The following is a 26703-nucleotide window of genomic DNA, read 5'->3' on the forward strand; positions in this document are numbered from 1 at the left end:
TTCGAAAATCACTGCTGCATTTTACTCTTCACACGGACATATACGGACCCATTGACGTCGACCTGACCTCCACAGACAGAAGCGAGACTCCTCGCTAACTCCACAGAATGCCAATTGGTGACCGAACTGACGTCCGCGGCTCGTGATCTTGCGGTAGCGTTCTCGCTTCCCTCGCACGGGGTCCCGTGTTCGGTGCCCAACGGGGTCAGGGATTTTCTCTGCCTCGAGATGACTGGGTGTTGTGTGTCTTTCATCATCTTTTCTTCCTCATTCACTCGCAAGTCGCCGAACCGACCCGCGAGGGGTCTTCCTGCCACCAATGCCATACGCTCATTATTACCGAACTGATACTCGATTTCTACATCATGCGAGTCTCAGCCGTCTGTGGTTTGGTGTCAGAGGTACACGACATATAGCAATTCGAGATTTCAGCCCAGCTTCCTGTAATCTGTTCCCACTGGATCCTAGCGATACTCTGCCGGTAGTCTCTGTTGTCATCCATATATTCGTCAGAGTCTGCCGAACAATCCTACGGTCTTCTCGTGATGTAGACGTTCTGTAGGGACCCTCCTTGCCACTGTATTGTCCTGAGCCCACGTCGTCACAACTCCTTCTGCAGTCATTGCACTACAGTCAGGTGTCCGTGCGATCTGTCGGTAAGGCGCTTGCAGTCATGCCCCTGATTCGACTTTCTCTAAAGACTAAAAACCACAGTTGAGCTGTAAATGTAGTCCTCTGGGCGTGCACTGTTATGATCTCCAGCTGAAAGGTTCAGTACCCAGTAACCATCACACATCCAAGCCATTCTTCATCTGTAGGAATGGCTTTTTTCTATACTGAAAATAAGATCGCATAGTGATGAAATTCTCGTAAACATATCCAATAGGTATGGAAATGCTGGAGTGCCAGTTTGATAGCGTTCAGTCAAGGTGATTATGGTGCAGAACTTTCCATTTTCGTCAGTGCGTAATGACTATAACCATTAATATTTATTTTGCCGAGGCAATTAAACGACACATGAAACATTTTGTCATTTCCAAGCGCTGTGCGGCAGCTCAGATGCGGATGTGGAAGGTGGAGAGGAAGTCGGGCGCGCGCGTGATGACGTGCTCGAACTCCATGAAGGAGAGCCGGCCGTCGCCGTCCACGTCCGACTCCTCGACGACCTTCTCGCACACCTGGCCCACCTCCTCGGCCGTCAGCTCGTCGCGCGTCAGCAGTTGCAGGGCGCGCTGCAGGTCGGACGGCCCGATGTGCTGGTCGCCGTCGAAGTCTGCAAAACGTAACGTCTCGGGCGTCACTCGGTGCTTTCGGGGACGACGTTAACACGAGTGACCTATCAGAATGCGGGGGAACCAAATGGAACAAAGCCGGTGAAGCGAAATTTTTAGTTACTCTGCAAGACTGAGAATTGAGTTTCACATGTTTCAGTTTTAGCCCCCCACCTGTTCCTTATACATGGTGTTTGCCTATTATACAGGGTGAAAAGTATTTAAACCGACAAACTCTGCGAGGTTGTGGGAGACATCAAAATAAATATTTTTACCTACTGTCATTTTTTCCTATGAAGATTATTTAAACCGGTGGAGGCCGTATTACGCTCTCCAGTTGTTAGAGGCCGTATTACGATCTTCAGTTGTTAGAGGGCGTATTACACCCTTCAGTTGTAGGCAAATGCTGTCCACCAGTGTAGTAGTGCATTGTCTCTGTTTACTAATGGAGCGGTACACCTGGAGTGAGTACACTGATATGGTTGGTGCGCACTAAATAGCGCCCCACAACGGACGAGCTGCACAACCGGCTTATCAACAACAATATCCTAATCGCCGTATCCCATATCATACGAACTTTGCTGCTGTGTACCAACGTCTGCGTGAGACCGGGTCATTTAGCAGATTACCTGGACAGGACGCCGTCGCACGGTAAGAACGCTGCAATTTGAGGAAGCTGTCTTGCAGCATGTGAAGCGGGATCCTTCAATCAGCACTTGTGCAACTGCTCGTAACATGGGGACGAATCAGACGAATGTAAGAACAGTCCTTCGAGAGAAATTGTTACGTCCATTTCACTTACAACTTGGAACACAGTTTTCGCAGTGGTAGCTGGAACAGTGTAAAATGCATCCTACATTTCCATCCTCTGTGTTGTTTGCCGATGAAGCAATGTTCGGGCGTGATGGAGTCTTTAACATGTACAATTCTCGTGTTTGGAGTGAGGATAAACCACATGCCACAGTTACTAGCGCTCATCAAGTGCGGTTTTTCGTTAATGTGTGGGTCGGTGTAGTTGGGGACTGTTTAATTGGGCCGTATCTGCTACCTATGCCATTAAATGGCAGGCACTATTACAATTTTCTCGCCAGAGCACTGACAGAATTGCTGGAAGACGTCCCGCTCCCTACAAGACAACGCATGTGGTTCTAACATGACGGGGCGCCGGCACATTTCAGTCGTCGTGTGCGTCGATTCCTGGACCAACAGTTCCCAGAAACGTGGATTGGCAGAGGTAGTCCTGTATCATGGTCTACGCGATTCCCAGATACGTCCCCTCTGGACATTTTTGTGTGGGGAGAGATGCGCAACCTTGTTTACGCAACTCTTGTTGCATCAGAAGAGGATTTGGTTGCCTGGAGAGTAGCAGCAGCAGGAACAATTACGGATACTCCTGGTGTTTTTGCCCCTGTCAGACAGAACATGATCCGACGGTGTAACCTTTGTTTACGTGTCAATGGAGACATTTTTGAAAGTCTACTGTAATTGAAATTAGGTTGTGTTAATGTGTTGTCTCTTGGTAATAAAAAATGGAAAAGTGTTTCCTGGTTTAATCAATTTGCCGCCAGATAAATCTTCCTCTACCGGTTTAAATACTCCTCATAGGAAAAAATGACATTAGGGAAAAACGAAAGGTTCCCCCATACGACGTATGCACAAGTGCAGTCAATCCAGTGTTACAGCACTGTCAGTTTCTAAGACTACATTCATTCCTAAGGCTATTTCTGACGTTACTTCTATTCTCAAACACCGCAAGTCGTGTTCAGGTTACAAAGTGTTGAACTCGTTTATTTTATCATCATTCCGTGTATAAAAGTATTCGTAAACAGCTTTTTCATAACAAGTGTATTGGCCATGGCTCACCAATACTATGGATTCCCAGGTCCTCCGACTTGAAGACGTTGGAGTTTTTGTGTGAGTTATTGAAAAGTTTTGGTCTATTCCAGCCCTGCTGATAGTGTCGATCAGCTCTGGGAACGCATTGTCGATGGTTGTCAATGCATTCAATATACGCCTCGGATTTTTGAAGGTGTACGGGCATCAATCAAGAGACGTGCTGAAGCCTTTCCGTACATGAACCTGTGACCATATGAAACACTTCTTGTGTTGTGTTTGTCTCCAGGTGACTGTCTGTAATTGGGATCCTTGAGGACTACTCAGTCATAATACGCCTTATCAGAAGATGCACCGGTTTCCGAACCTACGTTTGTTAGAATTATTTGCTTGTCTCACTGTCATCTAGTCGCCCCTTCCTTTTGCAGGCCTACTAGTCAAACATCTTGCATACGCATATATGGAAGCAAAATTTGGCTAACAGAAAAGGACACATTACGAATCCAGAGTGCGGAAATGAGACTTCTCAGACACGTTGCAGGATACAAAAGACAAGGTCGAAAGCGAAATACAGAAAGACGATTAGAATTAGGATTAATAACTCTAAATGAGAACACAGAAGGAAAAGCGAAGACCATATCAACAGAATTAAGAATTAGAGATTATCGAAAATATTATGCAAATATAAACCAAGAAGAAGAAGAGTAAGCAGATGATGACGATTACGACCACGATCATGATGGTGACGGTTTTACAGCTACCTGTATCAGATAATTAGTGTGTCTTCGGATAGCAGCCAGAAATTTCAAAATTAAATACACCAAACAAACGAGAAGCCGGCAGTATGAAACCTATTTTACCTTTTCTGGACACCTAATGAAGCGTGAGCATTAAGCATCTAACATGGAACTGGATATGAAAATTATTTGAATGAAAAATTAAAAGAGAAAACTCATAACATTACAGGGAAACGTCCACATGTAAAGAGCCATTGCAATGAACAAGAAAGTACAATTGTTAAGGCTTCCGTGGCCACTTGTTGACAAACTGCCTATTGGCTTCTGTATCGGGTTCTTCGGCCGACGTTCATCTAATGATTTTTCTGACGTTTCGCCAGCAGGAGTGGCTCGCATTGTCAAAGCTTCACCCTCCATTGCCGCTGCTTAGCCACTCGTGCTTCCGAAACGTCAGTAAAATCATTAGATGAACGTCGACCGAAGAACCCGATACAGAAGCCAATAGGCAGTTTGTGAACAAGAAAGTGCTAAATGACTAAATAAATATAAGTAACAACTTACTGATCATGTTAGTCACTAACAGAATAACAAACAAGATGTAGAACATAACCAAACTAAATAATGTCTTACTCATCCACCATAGACATTTAAGAAAATATTTGCGACTCTCTCCACTGTAAATTCTTTTTTTCGCAACACAGGCCTTACCATAAACAATAACACTCGTTCATACGTAATTACAAATGAATATCAAACTGCATACAAACACCACAATACAAACAAAAAGCGAACGAAGAATACACAGCGACAGTTGGCTACACTATATATAGTTAACACGCACAACCAACAGAGAGTGAAGGCCAAGTGTTAAGCTGAAATGTCTATGAAAAAGACGAAAATGGGACAACTCTGGTGTATGCAAGCCAACTAAGCAAAGCGCCAGGACGACATGTATGGAATAAAAGATGGCAAACTAGTAAGTAGAACCAAATAGTAATTTGATCTTACTCAACTGGCACACCAAAAGCGTTTCTTACCTAAAAGTAAGAGAATAACAAAAACATGTTATATAGTAACACAGTTTTCAAAGAATATTCCAAAGTTATTGACGTTTACTGAGGCACTCAAACGGCTAAGTACAGTTAACATCTGTTCTGCGCACAGCTGCGAATTCAGGAAATGGACAAGTCAACATATTAATATGTTTTGCGTATTTCTACTCACTGTTGTCTTATGCCATAAGGTTCTGGGATAACCCATTGTTTAGGAATACACAATTGATTACACAAAAGTGAGCAGTAAGAAAATATGTGGTATTCATCCACATTTAATTTGTAGACGTCTCTTCAAGGTATATAGTAAGTAATAGACTATAGTGAAGTTATAGGGTATCACGTTTAAAAAGAATAGCAATACCCACAGCAAAAATGATACAACAAAAAACTATCTTTATTATTAAAGACCCCAGTCGCTCATAACATTGCGTAATATTTGGCCTCAAAAATATTTTATGATTTACCGATAATAAAAAGTGTGTGACACAGTAGAAAACTTACAATGTAAAGTGAAACTGTTAGTTCTGAATAACACCTACTCTATAAATAAATCACTAGTATTTACTGTTACTGCAAAATTTAAGAATTTTTCACTGATAAAAATACTAATACACTTGTTTTGTTAAATTTAAGCCACTGTGATGTTACATGATCTGTAAATTATCTGCACATAACCATACTCACAAACAAATCAAGTATGCTATCTGGACACTTATTTATGGACATTAAAGTGAGATGTGTCCACCATTTGTCTTTATGTTAACTTGAACTCTGCTGGGGACACTTCAGTAAGGTGTCTGACTGTCTGTGGAGGGATGACAGCATATTCTTCCTCAAAAGCCGAAACCCGGGGAGGTAGTGTTGTTGAATGCTGTGACCTGGAGCAAAGTCGACATTTTAACTCATGTCTAGGATTCTCCACTGGGTTAAGGTCGGGATCCTGGGGAGGTCAGTCAATTTCAAGAATGTCACTGTCCACAAACTATTGCCTCATAGATGCTGCCTTATGACCGGGTGCATAATCACGCTGACATAAATAATCATCTCTTTCGAACTGTTACTGTACACAATGCTGTAAAATGAGTTCATATCATTTCGCATCTAGAGCTTTCTTAAGCACAAGAAGGGGATCAGACTATTAACCACGAAAAATACTCCCGTAGCGTAACAACATCTCCTCCGTACTTCACTGTTGGCACTACAAGCGACGGCAGCTAACTTTCGCCAGGCGTCCGTCAAACCCTAATCTTTCCATTTGATTACCACAGGGTACAGCGTGGCTCATCGCTCCAAATCAATCGTGCCTCTCTAAAACACAGATTTCAGTTACGCGTGATAAGGCGTAATATGAAGGTCAAAATCAGTGAACCTAATAAAGTTTTAAAAAGGCAGCTGAGCAGCTTTTTGTTATTCATATATTTGATCGTCAATGTCTGAAGCACTAATGTTTGTAAAGAATGGGTAGACGTGCTTTCTCCACTCCTTTCTTTATGTGGTGTCATGGCCTATTCTGTGTCTTTAGTAGGACAGATTTTACTTATGCGAAGGCCGTGAAAGAATTTGTTGGCCTTGATGTGTAATATATTGGCCTCACACCACATGCGGGCCAACAACGGCCACTCGCTTGGCGAAAACCACTCACAGTAACGCTTGAAGCTACCTACTGCCATTTTGAGAGCCAGCTTACTTCGTGGCACTCATATTCCGCCAACAGTAGGGGTCGATGTGTCATCTGCCGGCTAGAAAATGCCACCTCGCGAGCTATATTGTTCAACGACTGATTCCTCTCCCCTGGAATTCAGTTTGCTCCGACCAACATTTCTGCTGCGTGTCACACATTTATTTTAATAAATCTGTATTGTTCGCAAAATTACAAATATTTTCTCATTTAACAGAGCAATATTCGATGAGTACTTCCTTACCTTATACTTAGGACCCAAAGAAAAAATTGAAAATAATTTGCAGATGAAAACAACATCTTTACCATCTACTTTAACGTACCGTAGATCTTGAAAGCATAGAAGACCTTAATATCTCTTGGCGCCTGCTCGCTGAACACGGAAAGCATGTCCAGGAAGTCCTCGAACGTCAAGTTTCCTTTCCCGTCTCGAGAGAAGACCTCGCAGATCCGTTTGCGGAACGGGTTTTCCTGCAAAGAATATTTTTAATTTTTTTAAATTTGCTATTTAGATATAAATACCACATCGGCTACTATAAATTGCAGGATTATTTAAATAATTATAAGACTGGCTGTAAACCATAATAGATCAAGTTTTGTTTCAATAAAAATAATTTACACTTTTAGATGCCATACTACAAAATGCTGATAATAATTAGTCGACAGTTGTTAACAGCTATTCTCCGGATTATAGTGAAAAGCCTAATCATTTTAGGTATGAACATGGGGCTTCAAATGGGAAAATCCACTCACATTATCGACTTTGGTGTATATGAACAGACTGAAACGACGAATGAAAATTTCTGGCAAAGCTAGGATTCGAACCCAGGTGTCCTGCTGACTAGGCAGATTTCTTACCACGACACCACCTTGGCACAGTTGCTTTGAACAACTGCACAGTCTACCCTTGCACGCCTCCCTCCGCAATTCAAATTCCTGTTCGCGCCTCAGCCTACTGACTGGGAATTTGGGTTGGATTGTTTTGGAGGAAGGGACCAGACAGCGAGGTCATTGGTCTCATCGAATTAGGGAAGGGCGGGGAAGGAAGTCGGCCGTGCCCTATCAAAGGAAATATCCCGGCATTTGCCTGGAGCGATTTAGGGAAATCATGGAAAACCTAAATCAGGATGGCCGGACGCGTGATTGAACCACTGTACTCCCGAATGCGAGTCCATTGTGCTAACCACTCGCTCGGTGGGAATTTGGACTGAGGCGGAAGGCGTGCTCTGGTAGTCTATACAGCGGTGCAAAGCCATTGTGCCTGGGTGGCGTAGTGGTTAGTGCATCTGCCTAGCGAGCAGGAAACCCGGCTACGGTTCCACGTCTTAGTAAAAAAAAAAATATTTTCTCACTTGAGTCTGCATACATACATCATAGACTATGAGACTTGAAAAGGTCTCTGCAAATATATAGTTTCGCTATTAAGGTCTCTGCAAATATATAGTTTCGTTGATAGGCGACTTTCATTAAGGGCAATTTGTTACGGTCTGGCACCTGTGAATGAACATCTCAGAAACAGCGAAGTTGGTCAGCATCTCGCATACTACAGTCGTGAGCATCTATGGAAAACGTTTGAAGGACAGAGTAAGCGACAAGGTGTTGAACGTCCATGCCCCATCACAGAGCGTAGAGGTCAGAGGCTTCCTCTCTCTGTGAAGAAGGATACACAGCGATCTGTGTCAGATCTGACGACAGAGTACAACACCGGTGCAGGCACAAGCATTTCGGTGCACACTGTTGAGAACACAAGGTTCAACATGGGGCGCTGCAGCCGGAGATCCCTTAGCGTAAATTACAGTGAGCGCAGGATAATCGAGTTTGGACCGTGGACCAATGTAAACGTGTCGCCTGTTCCGAAGAATCAGGTTTCTTTTTATAATAGGTCAATGGTCGGGTCCATATACGCCGTCATCCAGGTGAATGGCTGCTCGGCAAATGAACTGCACCACAGATTCAGGTGCTGTGAGAGATATTCACCTCTCTTTGGGACCTGTGGTGGTAACCGATGACGCCATATGTAGCGTTTTCCGTATTTGGCGGACCTGCGTTGCGCTTCGGGAGTAGTTCTGTCCACTGAGGGACCTACTTGAAATCCGAAGCTTCTGACTGCAATTATCACCTCAGGAGCAATCCACGCAACCAAGTGCAAAACTTCCAAAATATAATCCAATGCGCATAAACGATCGTCTGCTAATCGTGAATAGGCCCTGACTAACTGACTAATCAGAAGAAGTCAAGTGTAATTCCTTACTATTTTAACCACACGTAAGGAGAAATTTAGAAAAATCGAAAAATGATTCTGTTTCTCAGAATAAAAAAAAAACACAATTCGCAATTCGTAAATTGTTCACTAATTCATTTATCATGGGTCAATTAATTGGAATCGCACTGAAAATATATCACGCAGCTCACACAGTCACATCAGTATGATCCTAACTACTGAATCATATTGAATTGCTAATTACTCTAAAATAAGGGCATATACTTTTTGGATGGAAAAATTTCGAATGAAAAATCTGAACAAATATTCGATATATTTCGTAAACCAACGACCACATACATAATTATCCACTACAAATCAAGCCACCTGAGGGCACAGAAGCTCGCATATTTTCATTCTATTATGCATAATTGATAAACTTACCACTTCAAAAAGAGAAAATTGAGAAAGAACTAGATCCTCTCCGAAATGTGGCTATAAATAATGGCTTTTCTAAAAACTTAGTAGATGCATTAATCGAAAACAAAACCAATCAAACGCATATCAGTCTCAGAGATGAAATAACTTTAAACAAAGACACAGACGAAACACAGAAAAATAAAGTTCTTGTGTGGCCATATCTAGGTATCATTTTCGACAAAATTACTCGATGTTTCAAGAATATAAAATCATACACGAACTAGAGGACCACGGAAATCTGAGAAATTTTCACAATCAGGTACTACGGAGAATGCTCAGAGTTTTATATTCGACAAATATGAAGGAAAGCCAGCACACGATATAAAGAAAACACGCAGTAAGTGACTATAACCCATCCACAATTGCTACACACTTAAAAGACACCATCCACAAAATCCCTAATATAGAAGGATCACTTCAAATAAGTTACAGTAAGGAAAAATCATGGATGTAATGGAAGAAATTGAAATTTGCATCCATCTAAAAGACCAGTCAGACAGAGTTTTAAATGAGCAAAAAGAACTGTGAAGTTGGAAATTCGTAGATAAATTTTTACCAGTTCTACAACGAAGCATTGCAGAACCTTAACGTAAAACTATCGCTACACTCGTTCATATATATGACTGTAATGCAAAACATCACGCAACTGTAAAGCAGTTTTTACTCGACTCTAGTAGTGGAACAAAGAGAGCATGACCATTTTTGCCAAATTTATTCAAGATGATGGATCCAAGATGACGGTGATAGATGTGGCAACATCACAACGACGTCATGGCGAGAAGTTCAAATAATGTCTGGAAAACAGGTCAATTGGGCTACCTCCACTAATCAAACCCCCTCCCCCACCCTTCCCACCCCTAGAAAATGGCGGGAAGTTCAAATTCCAGCAGCACAATGCAACACACCACAGCTGCCTCCACTAACCTAAGAAAATTCCGGGAAAAAAGGTCACTTGGGCTACCTCCACTAACCTAAGTCATCCGACCGCCACCTCTTCCTAGGAATTGGGGGGAAAGGACTCAACCTCTGCTGGATAGGATGGACATAAGTCTATATTGTGCATGCAGCGTTTATTTAAAGAATTTTGAGGCAGTAGCTCCATCCAGTGTGTTGACTATGAGGTCAGGGGCCCAACTGACCTAGTACACAGTACTGCCACAAGAGAGCACCTTCACCCCTCCCATGATGTAATCCTAGATGGTGATCTGGTGGGGGGGGGGGGGAGCGGTAAAAGGACTCAGTATGTGCTGGATAGGATGGGCGTAAGTCTTTATTTTGCAGGCAGTCTTTGTTTAAACAGTTAGAGGCAGTACCTCCATCCAGTGTATCCACCATGAGGCCTGAAGTCCAACTAACATAGTACACAGTACTGCCACCAGAGGGCGCTGTCATCCCTTCCGTGACAGAATCTACGAAGGCAGTCTGGGGGAAAATGGTGCGAAAAGGAATCAGCCTGTGCTGGGCTGCTGGAGAGAGGAAGGAGTGTACTTTACTTGTTTTGGTACAATTTATTTAGGGATGGATTTGACATAGTATGTTTATTACACTGATACAAAACACTCGCTCTGATGTGCTTGGGGTCACACTAAACAGCATACAGAGCTTCAAACTAGTTGTGACTCACCGAAATAATGCAGTACACTGTGGAAAGACATGCGAACAACTCGTAAATTACCTAAATAACGCATTGCACACCCTACTGAGTTGCATATTACTCGTATATCACAGGAATAATGCCTGTATAATGCTCTGCAGAGAAGCTGACTAATTGTAAACTGTTGAAATAATGCATAGTACACTCTACAGACCTGCAAACTACTCGTAGATCACCGACATAATGCAGTACATTGATGTGCAGAGAGGCAAACAACACGTAAATTGTCAAAATAATGCATCTAAAAGACTGTGTAAACACGTCATCTAATTGTCAACTGCCAAAATCATGCACTGTACACCTGTTCACAAAGTAATGCAACAGACGCCAAAATACCTCGTAAGTTGACAAAATATAATGCATGTGTAACACTCATATTGCTGAAACAGCTGAAAATAATCCAATGCACGTAAAAACCGCTTTCAAACTATCATCAACCGCAACTACCAGAGGCTCCAAGGCGCGCACGTGCTTTGCAGGAGCAGCTGGACGTAAGCCAATGTCGGAGCACTAGCCATTTGCTCTCGCACTTTTGCCGACAGCATGTGAAAGTCGTGTCTACAGTTAGAGTTCTTCGAATATTATGCTGACATCACATCTCTATGTAAATAAGCACCAAATCACCTTCTGGACCGTGATCATGTGTTCAGTGCTCCTGGCGTCAACCCTCTCTCTACCTGCAGTCCAACAAAGACCTAATTGCCAAGCGATTCACCCTAGCAGATGCTGCATAAATCCGTTCCATTGCTTCCCAGGCTGCTTTCTCCCTAGCGAACCTAACAGAACATGTGAGCTAGGTCTAACCATGCACCCATGCTTACCCGCCAAGCATGGCTGATGCATCGTCACGAAATATGCATGTGGTTACCTCACAATCTAAAAAGTTCTCAGTGTTATACTGATGTTACATGGCTATGTAAAATAAGAGCCAAGTCGATCTCTCGGAAATTGTATAGTGTCACCAGAAATAGTTAATGGCCGCTTTTGTAGGAGCTTTCAAGATGTCTCAGCTTCTTGCCCTAACAGAATCTGTTTATGAAAAAATAGCGCAGAATAACGCTAAATGCATTCTTCCTCATAGTACTAAGGTGGCACCCTGTCCATCACATGTTACCCTTCCTACTTTCAACATACACAAACGTCCTCACTGTTATGGAGAGACTCCTATGTCATGGCACAAAGGATGTCTTGTAAATGAATGGAGCATTATGATTGGTTCTTATTGAATTTACCCTCCGAATTACTGATGCCACTGATGTGGGAGCATCATCCTCCTTTTTTTCCTTTCTGCAGACAAGACTTTCAGTGGCAAAAAAACTATTTTGTACAGATCACCATATTGCACCGACAATTAAAGCCTGCAAAGTGGCCTACAGACCATCAAATATGGAAAGACTCTTACTCAATTACACCCCTCTGCCACTAAGGGGTGGAGCTTGAATATTAGAGCATGAAACCGATCTCCAACCCAGAAATATATCACTGCGTATTGTATCGATGTAGTTAACATGCAATTCATAGCCCATGCCATACAAAAAACGCCGCTTTTGCATCATTCGTATAGTTATCGGCCGCCAGACACTCTTACATATACTGTGAAGATGGACAGCATAAGCACATGCACCGTAGGTATACTTCTTGCTGCACTAGATATTTCCCCATGAGGTCGGGTGGGCATCCACTCCTGATGCATGACCAGAGGACCCTCAGTGGACTGAACTCACTCTCAAAACTGATGTGCAAAGACCGGCTCATTTCCCCTCAACGCAAATGCATTACTGTTTCTGGTCCATTCCTGCTTGCTTGCTTGTTTTCTATACACATCTCCAGACTCTGAGATTACAAGATCCTGCTTGCTTGCTTGTTTTCTACACACATCTCCAGACTCTGAGATTACAAGAACATAAGTATTTTCGCATGGTTTGCCAGATTAGCGCGGTACTTCTCGATATCACGCATAGCAATATCACTTGCATAGCAGTATCGCTTGCACATCATAACTTCGAAGATATAGATTGGAAATAATTTCTCTAGAAACCTGAAACTTTAGTGAGGTGGAGCATGCTGTAAACTACAGAGTAACTAGAAACTTATCCCATCTCCGAAGACCTTTACGCAAAAGCTCGAAAAACAATAGAGGAAACTGATATTAACAATATTACCACTCATGAATACAGATGTCGTTGATATAACAGATTCCAAATCATCCCTATATTTTATGAAGTCAGCTTAGGTCTTTCACATATCTGGAGAACCAGCGAACGTGTCTTTCACCTGCTAGAAGCAAACACCACAATCGATGTTCTCTCAACTTAATAAAGGCGCGAAATGTGAAGAAGCAGTCAACTGGACAATTTACATGGGAGGGAATAATGGTCCGGTTCAAACACATGTTCATATTGAATCTACTCAAATTTCCAAGTGATCACGAAAGCTGCCCAACACATACTAAGTATTAGTTTGCTATTCGCCCATCTAGAGGACGGCACAGTTAAGTCTGCTACATTCCTACACTCCAACAGGCCTTTCAATTCGGACGGCTTCTGCCATTAATGGGAAACGTGAATCATTCCTGCCACAGGTCGCCGACACTGGACGCCAAGCACGCATAGACAGAATCATCGTCCTAGGAAAACTGGTCACATATAGATTTGCTCACCATATTTACACCGAGCGAGGTGGCGCAGTGGTTAGCACACTGGACTCGCATTCGGGAGGACGACGGTTCAATCCCGTCTCCGGCCATCCTGATTTAGGTTTTCCGTGATTTCCCTAAATCGTTTCAGGCAAATGCCGGGATGGTTCCTTTGAAAGGGCACGGCCGATTTCCTTCCCAATCCTTCCCTAACCCGAGCTTGCGCTCCGTCTCTAATGACCTCGTTGTCGACGGGACGTTAAACACTAACCACCACCACCATACTCACAATTAAATATCGCGGTCTCAGTTGAACCACATTCGACAATGTGCAAAGTATCAGAAATACACCCTGCTAATGGCTGTGACTCTGGAGAAAGAAATATGTGTTCCATTCTTATGACTTGACATACACTTGCCTTTGTTATCACAGTATTCCACATCAAATCTATACCTTCCTTACGACTAGACATAGTCATTTCCTTTTGCACATGTCAGACCAAAAACCCACACTTTATAATCCTGATACTCAAGGTGAACCAGCCGCGTGGGGTAGCTGTGGGGTCTAAGGTGCCTTGTCACAATCCATGCAGCTCTCCCCTTTGGCGGTTTGAGTCCTCCCTCAGGCATTTGTGTGTGTGTTGTCCGTACCAGAAGTTAGTTTAAGTTAGATTAAGTAATGTGCAGGCTTAGGGAACCAATGACGTTAACACTTTGGTCCCATAAGACCCTACCACAAATTTGCAAATTTACAAGGGGAACCTATCACACATCACCTAATACTAAGTATAATACTTCGTCAGTTATTGATTGCTGGCGGTTCGAAATAATACTGAGAGAAAATCAGCGATGGGTGGACATGTCTCATAAGTATTTCTTGTGAGTGCTACCACCGTATCTTAGAAAGAGAGGCATAATCGTCTACTATCACAAGCAGTCTTGGTTCTACACGAGCAGACAAGTATCCATGTGAAAAGTTATACTAGTTTTATGAATCGAGGTATGGCATTACCTACGAATGAAGTGGTTTTCCAGACAAATACCACGACATTGAAAATAAACGGTGATCGCTGGAGTGTATATTATCAGGTCAACAGTGCAGTTACACATCACCTACGTGCAACCTTGTAATAAAAACCGAATTTAGAAAGTGATTAAGCTAAGGAACGTGGTAATTTGCAACTCCCTCATGTCACAGCTAGATATTTCTCCAGTATTCGTAAGGCATACTGTCTTGGTACAATGTCAGAGGTTCTGTGATATATCCATTGGGTTATTGGTAAAGGTTGGTTGAGAAGGATCACAAACAGTAAATGGTGTACTGATTGAGGTCATAAGAAATGTAAATGGGCTTTTCAGATCTCTAGTGTTACGCTATCCATTAGAAATGCTTTCTGGGATTTCGAATCAAGTCTTTCCATTCAACCACATACCTGCCTTGAATCCTATGGAGAACTCCTTTAATGATTACAGCCACTAGTGAATAATATTTCTGGCGCTCTCATATCTCGAAACGAGTCACCTTTCTGGAACCTACCTGCTACAGTAAAATTTTAGATACTCCCTACGCATATTGCAACTGCTGCCATTTATGCGGCTTTGTGCATGTGGTTGTTCCAATTTAAATCTGAATTGAACAGAAGTCAGAGAGAGCCATATCCACGTTCTGCAACTCGTGTAGAAACAGAGTGACCTGAGTTAGTGCAATAGGTCCATGGTCTGACCATTTGGTGGCAATGGGAACAAGTTGTCATAGCTCTGCCAACAGTGTAGGATGTGTAAGGTCAGCGACAAACAAAGCCTGCTCCTGCAGCACTGGATATAAAAGATAGTATGGGAACTGGGAGAAGGACGAGGATTTTGCTACTGCATTGTGGTGCGTCCCCAAACTACATACAGATACTACAGTCTGAAGCAGATACATGTACCTCACGACCCATTCACGTCCATCAGCCCAACTTGATATCTTCATTATTCTGAAAAATTACAAACCTAAAAAGCTCCAATAACTTCATCTGATAGAGAAATTAATAAGATTTTTTCCACATCTCTCTCCTCCCATATAGCGAAATCACATTTGTCTGTGTGCCGGCATCGAGCACATGTGACAATCCTGTCAAATATGCAGGTATTGATCCACTGCACAGACCAGTTTAAAGTTTCATCACATGTGCTGTAGGAGGATGACTGGATCCCACAAATTATACTATAAATCGAAGAGACCCTCTCTGTAATCCTCTATCATTGTTTGAAACATTGTTTTCCTTTCTGCTGTAACACCCTGTCATACATTTTGTTTTTTCTGCCACGACTTCGAGGTCTGAGTCAGGTTCTAAACTGACATTAACATGTTACGATCCATTGCTTCTCACAGAAAACTAGACGTTGCGTGGTATAAGTCTTGTTGTTACTGCTGCTATCATAACACACCACTCGCACTGAATGATTTTACAGGGTGATTCAAAAAGAATACCACAACTTTAGGAATTTAAAACTCTGCAACGACAAAAGGCAGAGTTAAGCACTATCTGTCGGTGAATTAAGGGAGCTATAAAGTTTCATTTAGTTGTACAGTTGTTCGCATGAGGCGCTGTTGGCTAGGCGTCAGCGTCAGTTGATGCTAAGATGGCGACCGCTCAACAGAAAGCTTTTTGTGTTATTGAGTACGGCAGAAGTGAATCGACGACAGTTGTTCAGCGTGCATTTCGAACGAAGTATGGTGTTAAACCTCCTGATAGGTGGTGTATTAAACGTTGGTATAAACAGTTTACAGAGAATGGGTGTTTGTGCAAAGGGAAAAGTTCTGGATGGCCGAGAACGAGTGATGAAAATGTAGCACGCATCCAGCAAGCATTTGTTCGCAGCCCAGGAAAATCGACTCGCAGAGCTAGCAGAGAGATGCAAATTCCACAATCAACTGTATGGAGAGTCCTACGAAAAAGGTTAGTTATGAAACCTTATCGTCTGAAATTGGTTCAAGCACTGTCTGCGGCTGATAAGATTAAAAGAATCGATTTCTGTGATTTTATCCTTGCTCAAATGGAAACAGATGAATCTTTCGTTTCAAAGATTGTGTTTAGTGATGAAGCAACTTTCCACACTAAGGGGAAAGTCAACTGTCACAATGTCTGTATACGGGGCACTGAGTATCCGATGGAAACAACTCAGTATGAACGTGACTCGCCTAAGGTGAACGTTTTCTGTGCCATTTCAGCCAATAAAGTTTTTGGTCCCTTTTCCTTCGAAGGTGCTACTGTAACTGGACTACAGTATCTGGAGATGTTAGAGAACTGGCTGTTCCCTCAGCTCGAACAAGAAGCACAACAATTCATATTTCAGCAGGATGGAGCGCCACCAAATTGGCACTTATCTGTCCGTAACTACCTGAACGTCAACTACCCGAGGCGATGGATCGGCCGCCAAGCAGCCCATGACAGAGCACTTCATCACTGGATATGGTGATTCGGCCACCTCTCCCAGCCACCATTGATGATTTAAAACGAGAAATAACAGCAGCTATCCAAACTGTTACGCCTGATATGCTACAGAGAGTATGGGATGAGTTGGAGTATCGGGTTGATATTGCTCGGTGTCTGGAGGGGGCCATATTGAACATCTCTGAACTTGTTTTTGAGTGAAAAAAAACCTTTTTAAATACTCTTTGTAATGATGTATAACAGAAGGTTATATTATGTTTCTTTCATTAAATACACATTTTTAAAGTTGTGGTATTCTTTTTGAATCACCCTGTAAATAAAAAGACAGTTACAACTTAAGGAATCTGGAAGAGTTTGGCAGCATTGTATAGAGTTTCCAAACTCCAGTGCAAAGGTGATTGACGATCTCTACATTTAAACTCGTCTGTCACAGTGACGGAATAGTTGATGACTCTGCGTTCGGTTTCGGCTGATTCCTCATATTGCACTCATTTATGCGATTACTGCTTTTGTGCTAGCAATCCCCAGAAGGTATTGCCTCCTCCATCAAAACTCTTTCTCCAACTCAAACAAGCGATGTCAGTCAATCATTATGTGGTAACCAACAGCATACCAGTGGACAGATGGGATGGAAAAGACACCATCGATATACTGCAATATTAAGCATCACAGTTGATAACGTGAACAGTTTTAGCAATTTTACAGCAATTTCAACACCAGCAAATGATGCAACACCATCTTTCCCCAATTTCAGTGCCCCTTCGCTGCTTTTCTAGTATCATTGCGAATGTAGATAGATGACTGTGCAGTACGACCACTCGCTGTTAATTCTCGAACATAACAAGATGGCCGCCGAGTGAGATCACAGGTATTTTCTTCGTCCGCTAAAATAACTTATTTAAGAGGAAATAGTGCCAAGTTTAAATATTCTTTGTTTTTATTACTTGCTGTAGTGTCCGTTCTTGTCACACAACTGAATATTAGCGTCCAAGCAGAGCTTATTCTTGAAAAAACTTGTTCTTTAGCTGAGGTCCCGATAATCGCGACATAGCCCGTAATTTTGCGTGACATAAACACAACAAATTCTATTCAAGTTTTCTTGATAGTGCAAAAATCGTTTAAAAAAGACAGCTACTAGTTTCATCAGTGTCTATTGTCGCAATAAAAGTGTAATTAAACATTTCTAAATCGTATTTAACTAACACATTTCGTATTGTTTACTAGTTAGATAGACGCGATCTAGGTCTAAATTTTCCGAGTTATAAACGTTTAAAAACCTGACCAAACACGCCTGATAACTTAAATTCTCTAAAGCAAAGTAATTACAAATTCATTCTTCTGTTTTTGCATCTCTAAATCAGTAGAAAAACAACAACCACCGCACATAAGATCTTTGTGTCGTTTTTTTGCTTGCAGACATACAATCTCGCGACCTTGACAAATTTAAAACATTCTTTAAACTTAACTATTCTTTCGAAACTGACCATGAGTGAGAAATGTGGGAGCTGTTATAGGGTAGTGAGTAGAGGGATTTGTTGCCAATCTTGTAGGAAATATTTTCACTGGGGGGGATGCAGTGGGGAGAATGTTGGGAGAACAGAAGAGGCTCTCTCCTGGAACTGCAGAGTATGCAGTAGGAACATTTTGATTGGGGAGCAGGAAAGGAAAATCTGTGCCCTTCAGGCACAGTTGGAGGAAGCAAGGAAGGAACTGATAAGGATCAAGGGAAATAGGGGGGAGGAGGGTGGTTGGGAACTGGCAGCTGGTAGGAGGATAGGAAGAAAGAGAACGCGATCTGATAGTTTTATCATCAACACCAAAAACAGGTATCTGCCACTGCCAGAGTTAAGTGGAGAAGAGCCTCAGGTAGAACGAGGAGCAGGAAATGTGCAGCACACTTCAACCGAGGCCAAGAAGCCTAGGAATGTACAAAGTGTTAGGAAGAAGAAAGTGCTGCTGCTAGGTAGTAGCCATGGGCGAGGTGTAGGCCCTCAGTTACAGGAAAGTTTAGGGGCAGCGTACCAGGCCACCAGTATCTTCAAACCAAATGCAGGGCTAAGTCATGTGATAGAGGACCTAGGGTCTTTATGTAAGGATTTTACAAAAGAGGACCATGTAGTGATAGTGGGTGGGGCGGGAAACAGTTTGGACAGGGATGGGGCATATGAAATAGGTGGTGACCTGGACAAGATAGCTTCCCTGACTCATGGCACCAATGTACACTTTGTTGAGCTGTTCCGGCGTCATGATCAGCCACGCCTTGATGGAGCTGTGAGGCGAATCAATGTGGGGCTGGGGATGGCTCTGAGGACGGCCAACTTTGCTCATGTTTCTCTGGTGCCCGTCGGGACTATCAACAGATGGGGTTTCACTAGGCATGGCCTACACCTAAACAGGACTGGGAAGGGAAGATTGGTACAGCTGATTCATGAAAGTATAGGGGGTGGATCTCGGGCCACACATGGTCAAATACCTGTTGTCATAGGTAGGAAAAGTAGGTCTTTTTTAGGATAAATCCAGACAACAGGTTCCCCTGCCTAAAGAGTATCTCTAGCAGTTCAAAAAATACTGAAACAATCACTCACAAGACAGATTATAACACTCCAAAAATCACACATACCAGATGTCACAAAGAAAAACAAACCATCGGAAAGAGTAACATGGGGCATTTCACAGACTTGACAATCCTCCATCAAAACATGCAATCAATAAAAAATAAAATACAAGCATTAGAAGTTGAGCTCCAATCTTTGAACTGCACAGTAGTTTGTATTACTGAGCACTGGTGTAGAGACACAGAAATCCAACATGTAGTATTATCATTGTATGAAAGGGCAAACTCTTACTGCAGAACTACTTCAAGGGGTGGAGGATCATGCATTTATATCAGAAAAGGAACACAGTTCAAATCTAGACATGACCTCAGTACAGTAAGTGAAGACAAACACATTGAAATATCAGCTATTGAATTATCAGGGCTCGATATCACCAAGAACTTAATTATTTTGTGTGTGTATAGATCTCCCAGTGGTAGTGTGGACACTTTTTTCAATAAATTAACAGAAGTTCTAGATAAAGTCTCAAGTACAAAGGTCAACATAATTCTGTGTGGGGACATAAACATCAACACTAATATCATAAATGAATCCAGCAGCACCTTCATAAATATCCTTCAAAGTTTTGGCATGTCCCTATTGGTCAATAGTGCAACAAGGGTTACTACAATGACTGCATCAGTAATTGACCATGTGGCCACAAATATAGACAGGGAAAAATGTGATGTAGCTGTAAAAGATCTCGGACTATCAGACCATCTCTGTCAAATAACAACAGTAAAATCAGGCATCGAATCATTCCCTAAACTACAAGCCTATAAACGACATCTATCAGAAATCAAAATAAAATATTTTTCAAAAGAACTAGAAAAACAAAGCTGGGATGAAGTGTATAAGGAAACCAATGTGAATATGAAATTCTCCAAATTCTCCACATTGTTTAAATTGAACTTTGAAACAGCATTTCCAAAAGTATGCATGACTGTATCAACATCTCACAAAAACAGATGGATAACAGCAGGTATTAAGAAGTCCTCCCAAACACTTAAACACCTCAGTTCCATGAAAAAGATTCACAATGATCCAGAATTCTTAAATTTCTATCATAGATACAAAAAGATTTATAGGAAGGTGCTGATCGCTGCAAAAAAGTCATTTAATGACAAAATAATATATAATGCAGAGAATAAAAGCAAAGCAGTCTGGGATGTTATAAAAAAGGAAACGGGGAGAGGCAAACAAACGCAGAATAACATACTGCTAAGGGAGGGGGATAAGGTAATGAATGATCCACAATACTTAGCAAACTATGTAAACGAGCATTTTTCAAGTATTGCAGAGAAGTTACAGCAAAAATTCCCCAAAACAAATATAACACCTGCAAAAATTGTTGCACTAGATACAATGATGTTACTTCCAACCACAGAGAATGAAGTCAATAAAACTGTTCAAAAGCTAAAAAATAAAAAGTCAGAAGGCTTAGATGATGTACCAATGTGTGTACTGAAACAATGCATAGGGATTATACAAGGCCCATTAACAAATATAATAAATGAATCCTTCACATCAGGGACATTTCCAGAGCAGCTAAAACAGGCAAGAATTGTACCTTTGCTTAAGAAAGGTAATGCAGAAGACATAGAAAATTACCGGCCCATTTCCCTGCTGTCAGCATTCTCAAAAATAATAGAAGCAATTATGAAAGACAGATTAATGAATTATCTGAATAAATACAATCTTTTAAGCAAATCACAGTTTGGTTTTCGAAGTGGCAAAAATACGGAGTCAGCCATAGTAGAATTCACAAAAGTTGTACTTAATGCTCTTGATAAAGATGAGTGTGTCACAGGCATATTTTTGGATCTTTCTAAGGCTTTTGATACAGTCGACCACAAGATTCTATTAAATAAATTAGAAGCATTAGGAATAAGAGGGGTAGCTAATGACTGGTTTCGATCATACCTAACAGATAGGGTACAAAGAGTAGAGATAACACATACTTCAAATAGATCTAAACATTTAGTAAAATACTTATCAGAACCAAAACATATTAATATAGGGGTTCCACAAGGTAGCATATTAGGACCAATACTATTCCTGATATACATCAATGACTTTCCCAGTAGTGTTACTCATGGTGAGAAAATTCTCTTCGCTGATGACAGCAATATTATAGTCACTGAGAGAACAAGAGAACTCCTTACCGAGAAAGCAAATGAAACTCTCAAGGAAGTTTACGATTGGTCAATAAGCAACAAATTGACATTAAACATAAAGAAAACTAATGCCATGAACTTCAGTTTGAAGAGGAAAAATGACAATGTTAAATTAAATGTAGATGGCACCTCTATAGACTGTGTAACAAATGCAAAATTTCTAGGAATGAATATTGACTCTCAGCTGAAGTGGTGCGAACACACAAAGGTACTTGCAAACAGAATGTCATCAGCATGTTATGCCCTTAGAATTCTATCATCTGTGTGTAACATGCAGTGTCTTTTAGTTACATATTATTCATATGTACACTCAATTCTTAGCTATGGCATTCTTTTTTGGGGAACAAATCCACAAAATATGAACACAATTTTCAAACTCCAGAAAAGAGCCATAAGAATAATAACCAGAAATAGTAGTCGAGCTCATTGTAAAGATCTGTTCAAAACACTGGGAATTTTAACTGCTCCATGTGAACACATTTACCAGTCAGTTGTACACATCAAAAGCAACATTGGCAATTACTGCACAAACAGCTCTGTCCATGACCATGCAACAAGAGATAGACTCAACTTACATTTACCAAGAAAAAATAAACATAAAACTCAAAACAGCATTTTCTACCAAGGAATAAAACTGTACAATAAATTACCAAAAGAGATTAAAGAAATTTCAAAAATACACTTATTTAAGAAGGCAGCTAAAAAGTACCTGTTATGCAATACATTTTATACATTGAAGGATTACTTAGATAAAGCAGAGTAGGGGTTTGATAAAAAAATGTTATACAAACAAATAATAATAATAATGATGATTATAAAACATCCAATATTCCACATAACACCTTCACTTTATTATTTTTCTTCTTTTTTCCTTTCTAGAGACACTCTCCCCTCAAGCTATGCATAGCACAATACTAACACCTCTTCCTCTTTCTGAGCTCAACATCTCACTCATTATGAAGGGATGCTGACTCAGTTTTTCAGGATAGCAAATGGGAACTTGCAGTACAGAAAATGGCCCAAGGATCACCTCTGTGTGTGTGTGTGTGTGTGTGTGTGTGTGTGTGTGTGTGTGTGTGTGTGTGTGTGTGTGTGTAGTTAGTGAGTGAAGTGTTATGAAACAATGTGTGTATAGTGTGTGCAGTGACTGATAGGGAAATATGAGTGAATAGTGTGGCATTACATTATTTAATGAGTTATTTGTAAATAAATTATTGTATACCAGGAGTAAAATCTAATGATTGTCTCTAACTAGAAGTCTGTAAATATATGTGTATACGAATTAGCTTATTGTAAATTGATCTAAGCTTGTAAATACTTTGACATGTCCTATATCCTTGTAAAAAGAGATCTACGGATGAATAAAACTACTACTACTACTACTACTACTAACATACACATCATCAAAGTATACCAGACAGCGCTCTACATATTTCTAGCACCTTGAGAATAGTGCTGAATTTATGATCTATCTCTATGTGGACGGGGGTCACAGAGCATTGTCACAGTCTTAGGATAAAATTAGAGACTGAAAGACCCTGCAGCAGCATTACCAATTTAATCTGCAGCTGACCAGAAGTAGATTGCTACATTCCACATCTTGTGAATGAACGGAGCTTGCCGAGTCCTCACCCATCCAAGTGCACAAGATTTCTCCAGATGCACCCATGTTGAGGAGGTTAGCACTCCTTATCGATGTATAGAAACATATTTTAAAGTGTTGTGATGCAATAGCAGACAGTAAGAAGAACAAGAAACGGGTGATTTTTCGGCATGATGGAACTCCATATTGATGGGTTTCGAAGTATTTTACGTAAATCAACTAAGCTCTCAATTTTAAAGTATTGTTGTAGCGTCTGGGATGAGTATCAGGAGGGTATTGGTAACAGAGAACATAAACACATGCACTCCTGTGACTACATGGTTCTGCACTTAAAACAGGTTCAAACGGTTCAAATGGCTCTCAGCAATATGGGACTTAACATCTGAGGTCATCAGTCTCCTAGAACTTAGAATTATCTAAACCTAACTAACCTAAGGACATCACACACATCCATGCCTGAGGCAGGATTCGAACCTGCAACCGTAGCGGTCGCGCGGTACCAGACTGAAGCCCCTAGAACCGCTCGGCCACAACGGCCGGCACTTAAAACAGGCTATAATGTTAGATCACTTGACTTTGCAACGTATCAGTCGTGTGGAATGCAGCACTGTTAATAGTTCAATGTAAGAAACGTATTTCCAGCGCATGACATACATCTTTCTTGCTGGTTTCTCTACAATAAACTATGGCGAAAAACTGTACAACGAAAAAACTAGTTCCTTAAAACAGTGGCTGTGTGTGATACATGCATAATCTAGCTTTCCAGAGATGTATAGCGTCCACTGTTCACATCTGATCATGGTTCAGAAATCACACATGAGATGGAAGTCCGCTGATGACCCAGCAGTTTACTGTTAAGGATCACAAGTAGACACCGTTCTAAGACCCATACAGAACACACAGTTGTATACAAGACGAATGCAGGCTATGTCACACAAGTGATGCATCTTGACAGAACAACAGGAAAAATGGTCAAATGACTTGCAACAACTTCGCTCTCTCTCTCTCCAGAATGCATCATCAGTCTTCGGAATCTGTTATACCACCAACATCAGTATTCAGGACTGGAAATATCAGTTTCCTCTAATTTTTTCAAGTTTTTGCGTAAAGGTCTTCGCAAATGGGATAAGTTTCTAGTTAATCTGTGGTTTAAGGCTTGCTCCACCTCGCTAAAGTTTCGGGTTTCCAGAGAGATAATTTCCAGTCTATATTTTCGGAATTTATGCTCCGTGAGTGGTACTGCTATGGAAACGATATTGGTATGCTTCGTATCGAGAAGTCCCGCGAAAATGGCAGTATATTCTGGCAAACCATGCAAAATTACGTATGTTCTTGTAATCCCAGAGTTTGGAGATCTATGGGTGTAGGAAACAGGCAAGCAAGCAGCAACGGACCAGAAACATTAATGCGTTTGTGCTGAGGGGAAACGAGCCGATCTTTGCACAACAGTTTTGAGAGTGACTTCAGTCCACTGAGGGCACTCTGCTCATGCATCAGAAGTGGATGACCACCAGACCTCACGGAGAAATTTCTAGATCAGTGAGGAGTACACCAACGATACATGTGCTTATGCTGTCTGTCTTCGCAGTATATGTAAGAACATCTGGTGGCTGATAACTATACGAATGATGTTAAAGCAGTGATTTTTTTTATGCCACAGGATACGAATTGAATGTTTACTACATCGACACGGTATGCGGTGATATATTGCTGGGTTGGGGATTAGTTTCGTGCTCTAATATTCAATCTCCAGCCCTCGGTGGCAGAACAGTGTAATTGAGTAAGTGTTTTTCCATATTTGACGATCTGTAGGCCACTTTGCAGGGTAATTGTCTGTGCAATATGGTGATCTGTACAAAATAGTGGTTTTTTCCCGCTGAAAGTTTCATCTACAGAAAGAAAAAGTGGCATCGGTAATTCGGTGGGTAAATTCAATAAGAACCGATCATAATGCTCCATTCATCCACAAGGCATCCTTTGTGCCTGGACATAGGAGACTCTACACAGTGGTGAGAATGTTTGACAGCAGGAAGGGTAACACATGATGGAGGAAGAATGTATTAGGCTTCATTCTACGCTATTTTTTCGTAAACAGGTTCTGTTAGGGAAAAGATTTCCTTGCATACAAGTAGAGACATCACGAAAGCTCCTACAAAAGCGACCATTAACTATTTATGGGAACACTGTACAATTTCTGAGAGGCCCACTTGGCTCTTATTTTACATGGCCATGTGACATCAGTATAACATTGAGAACCTTGTAGATGCTGAGTCACTATGCGAGCATTTTGCAGTAATGCATCAGCCATGCTGGGCAGATAAGCACGCATGCATGGCTAGACACAGCTCGCATGTCCCATTAGTATCACTAGGGAGAAAGCCTGTACTATTCTGGGAAGAAGTGGAACGGATTTATGCAGAGTCTGCGAGGGTGAGTCGCTCGACAATTAGGTCTTCGCTGGACCGCAGGTAGAGAGAGGGATCACACAAGCAGTGGTGCACATGTGTGCACGGTCCTGGGAATGACTTGGCGCTTATTTATAGAGAGATGTGACGGCACTATAACGCTCGAAGAACTCTAACTGTAGACGTGACTTTAACAAGCTGTCATCAGCAGTGTGAGAGCAAATAGCTGGCACTCCGCACTGGCTTGCATCTGGCTGGCCCTGCAAAGCGTGTGCGGGCGTTGGAGCCTCTGATAGTTGCGGTAGATGATAGTTCGAAAGCGTTTTTTATGTGCACTGAGTGTTTGTGCACTGTATTATTTTCTGATGTTTAAGAGTTGCAAGCATTACACATGCATTATCTCTTGATAATTACGAGTTGTTTGGGTGTCTGTTGCATTATTTTGTGAACAGGTGTGCAGTGCATAATTCGGCAGTTGATGATAAGCAAGCTTGCTTGCAGAGTCTTTTACATGCATTATTTTGACAATTTACGAGTTGTTTCCCTCTCTGCACATCAATGTACTGCATTATTTCGGTGATTAGGAGTATTTTACAGTTCCGTAGGCTGTGCAGTGCATTATTTCGACAGTGTACAATTAATGAGCGTTTCTGCAGAGCATTCTACATGCGTTATTTCGGTGATCACGAGTAGTTTGTAGCTATGTAATGTGTGCAATGCATTATTTCGGCAATTTACGAGTTGTTTGCGTGTTGTACATCAGTGTAATGCATTATTTTGGTGATTCACAAGTAGTTTGAAGCTCTGTGTGCGGTGTAATGTGATCCCAAGCACGTCAGAGAGAGTGTTTTGTATCAGTGTAATAAATATACTATTTCAAATGCATTTATAAATAAATTGTTCCAAAATAAGTAAAGTACGCTCCTTCGTCTCTCCACCAGGCC

At 41.5% G+C, this 26703-nt stretch overlaps 1 protein-coding gene across 1 annotated transcript in view; it reads right to left on the minus strand.

Annotated features, from left to right (window-relative positions):
- Positions 1-970: 970 nt before the first annotated feature.
- The window catches only part of LOC126336148 (calcium and integrin-binding family member 2), a 169111-nt gene continuing 143378 nt past the window's right edge, over positions 971-26703 (minus strand). The window contains exons 4-5 of the mRNA XM_049999640.1: positions 6898-7045; positions 971-1273 (exon numbers count right to left, since the gene is read on the minus strand). Of these exons, the coding sequence (XP_049855597.1) occupies positions 1056-1273; positions 6898-7045 (366 nt within the window). The 3' untranslated portion in view covers positions 971-1055. The remainder of the gene's footprint in view (positions 1274-6897; positions 7046-26703) is intronic.

This window comes from Schistocerca gregaria, chromosome 2, assembly GCF_023897955.1.
Source record: "Schistocerca gregaria isolate iqSchGreg1 chromosome 2, iqSchGreg1.2, whole genome shotgun sequence".
Taxonomy (NCBI): Eukaryota; Metazoa; Arthropoda; class Insecta; order Orthoptera; family Acrididae; genus Schistocerca; species Schistocerca gregaria.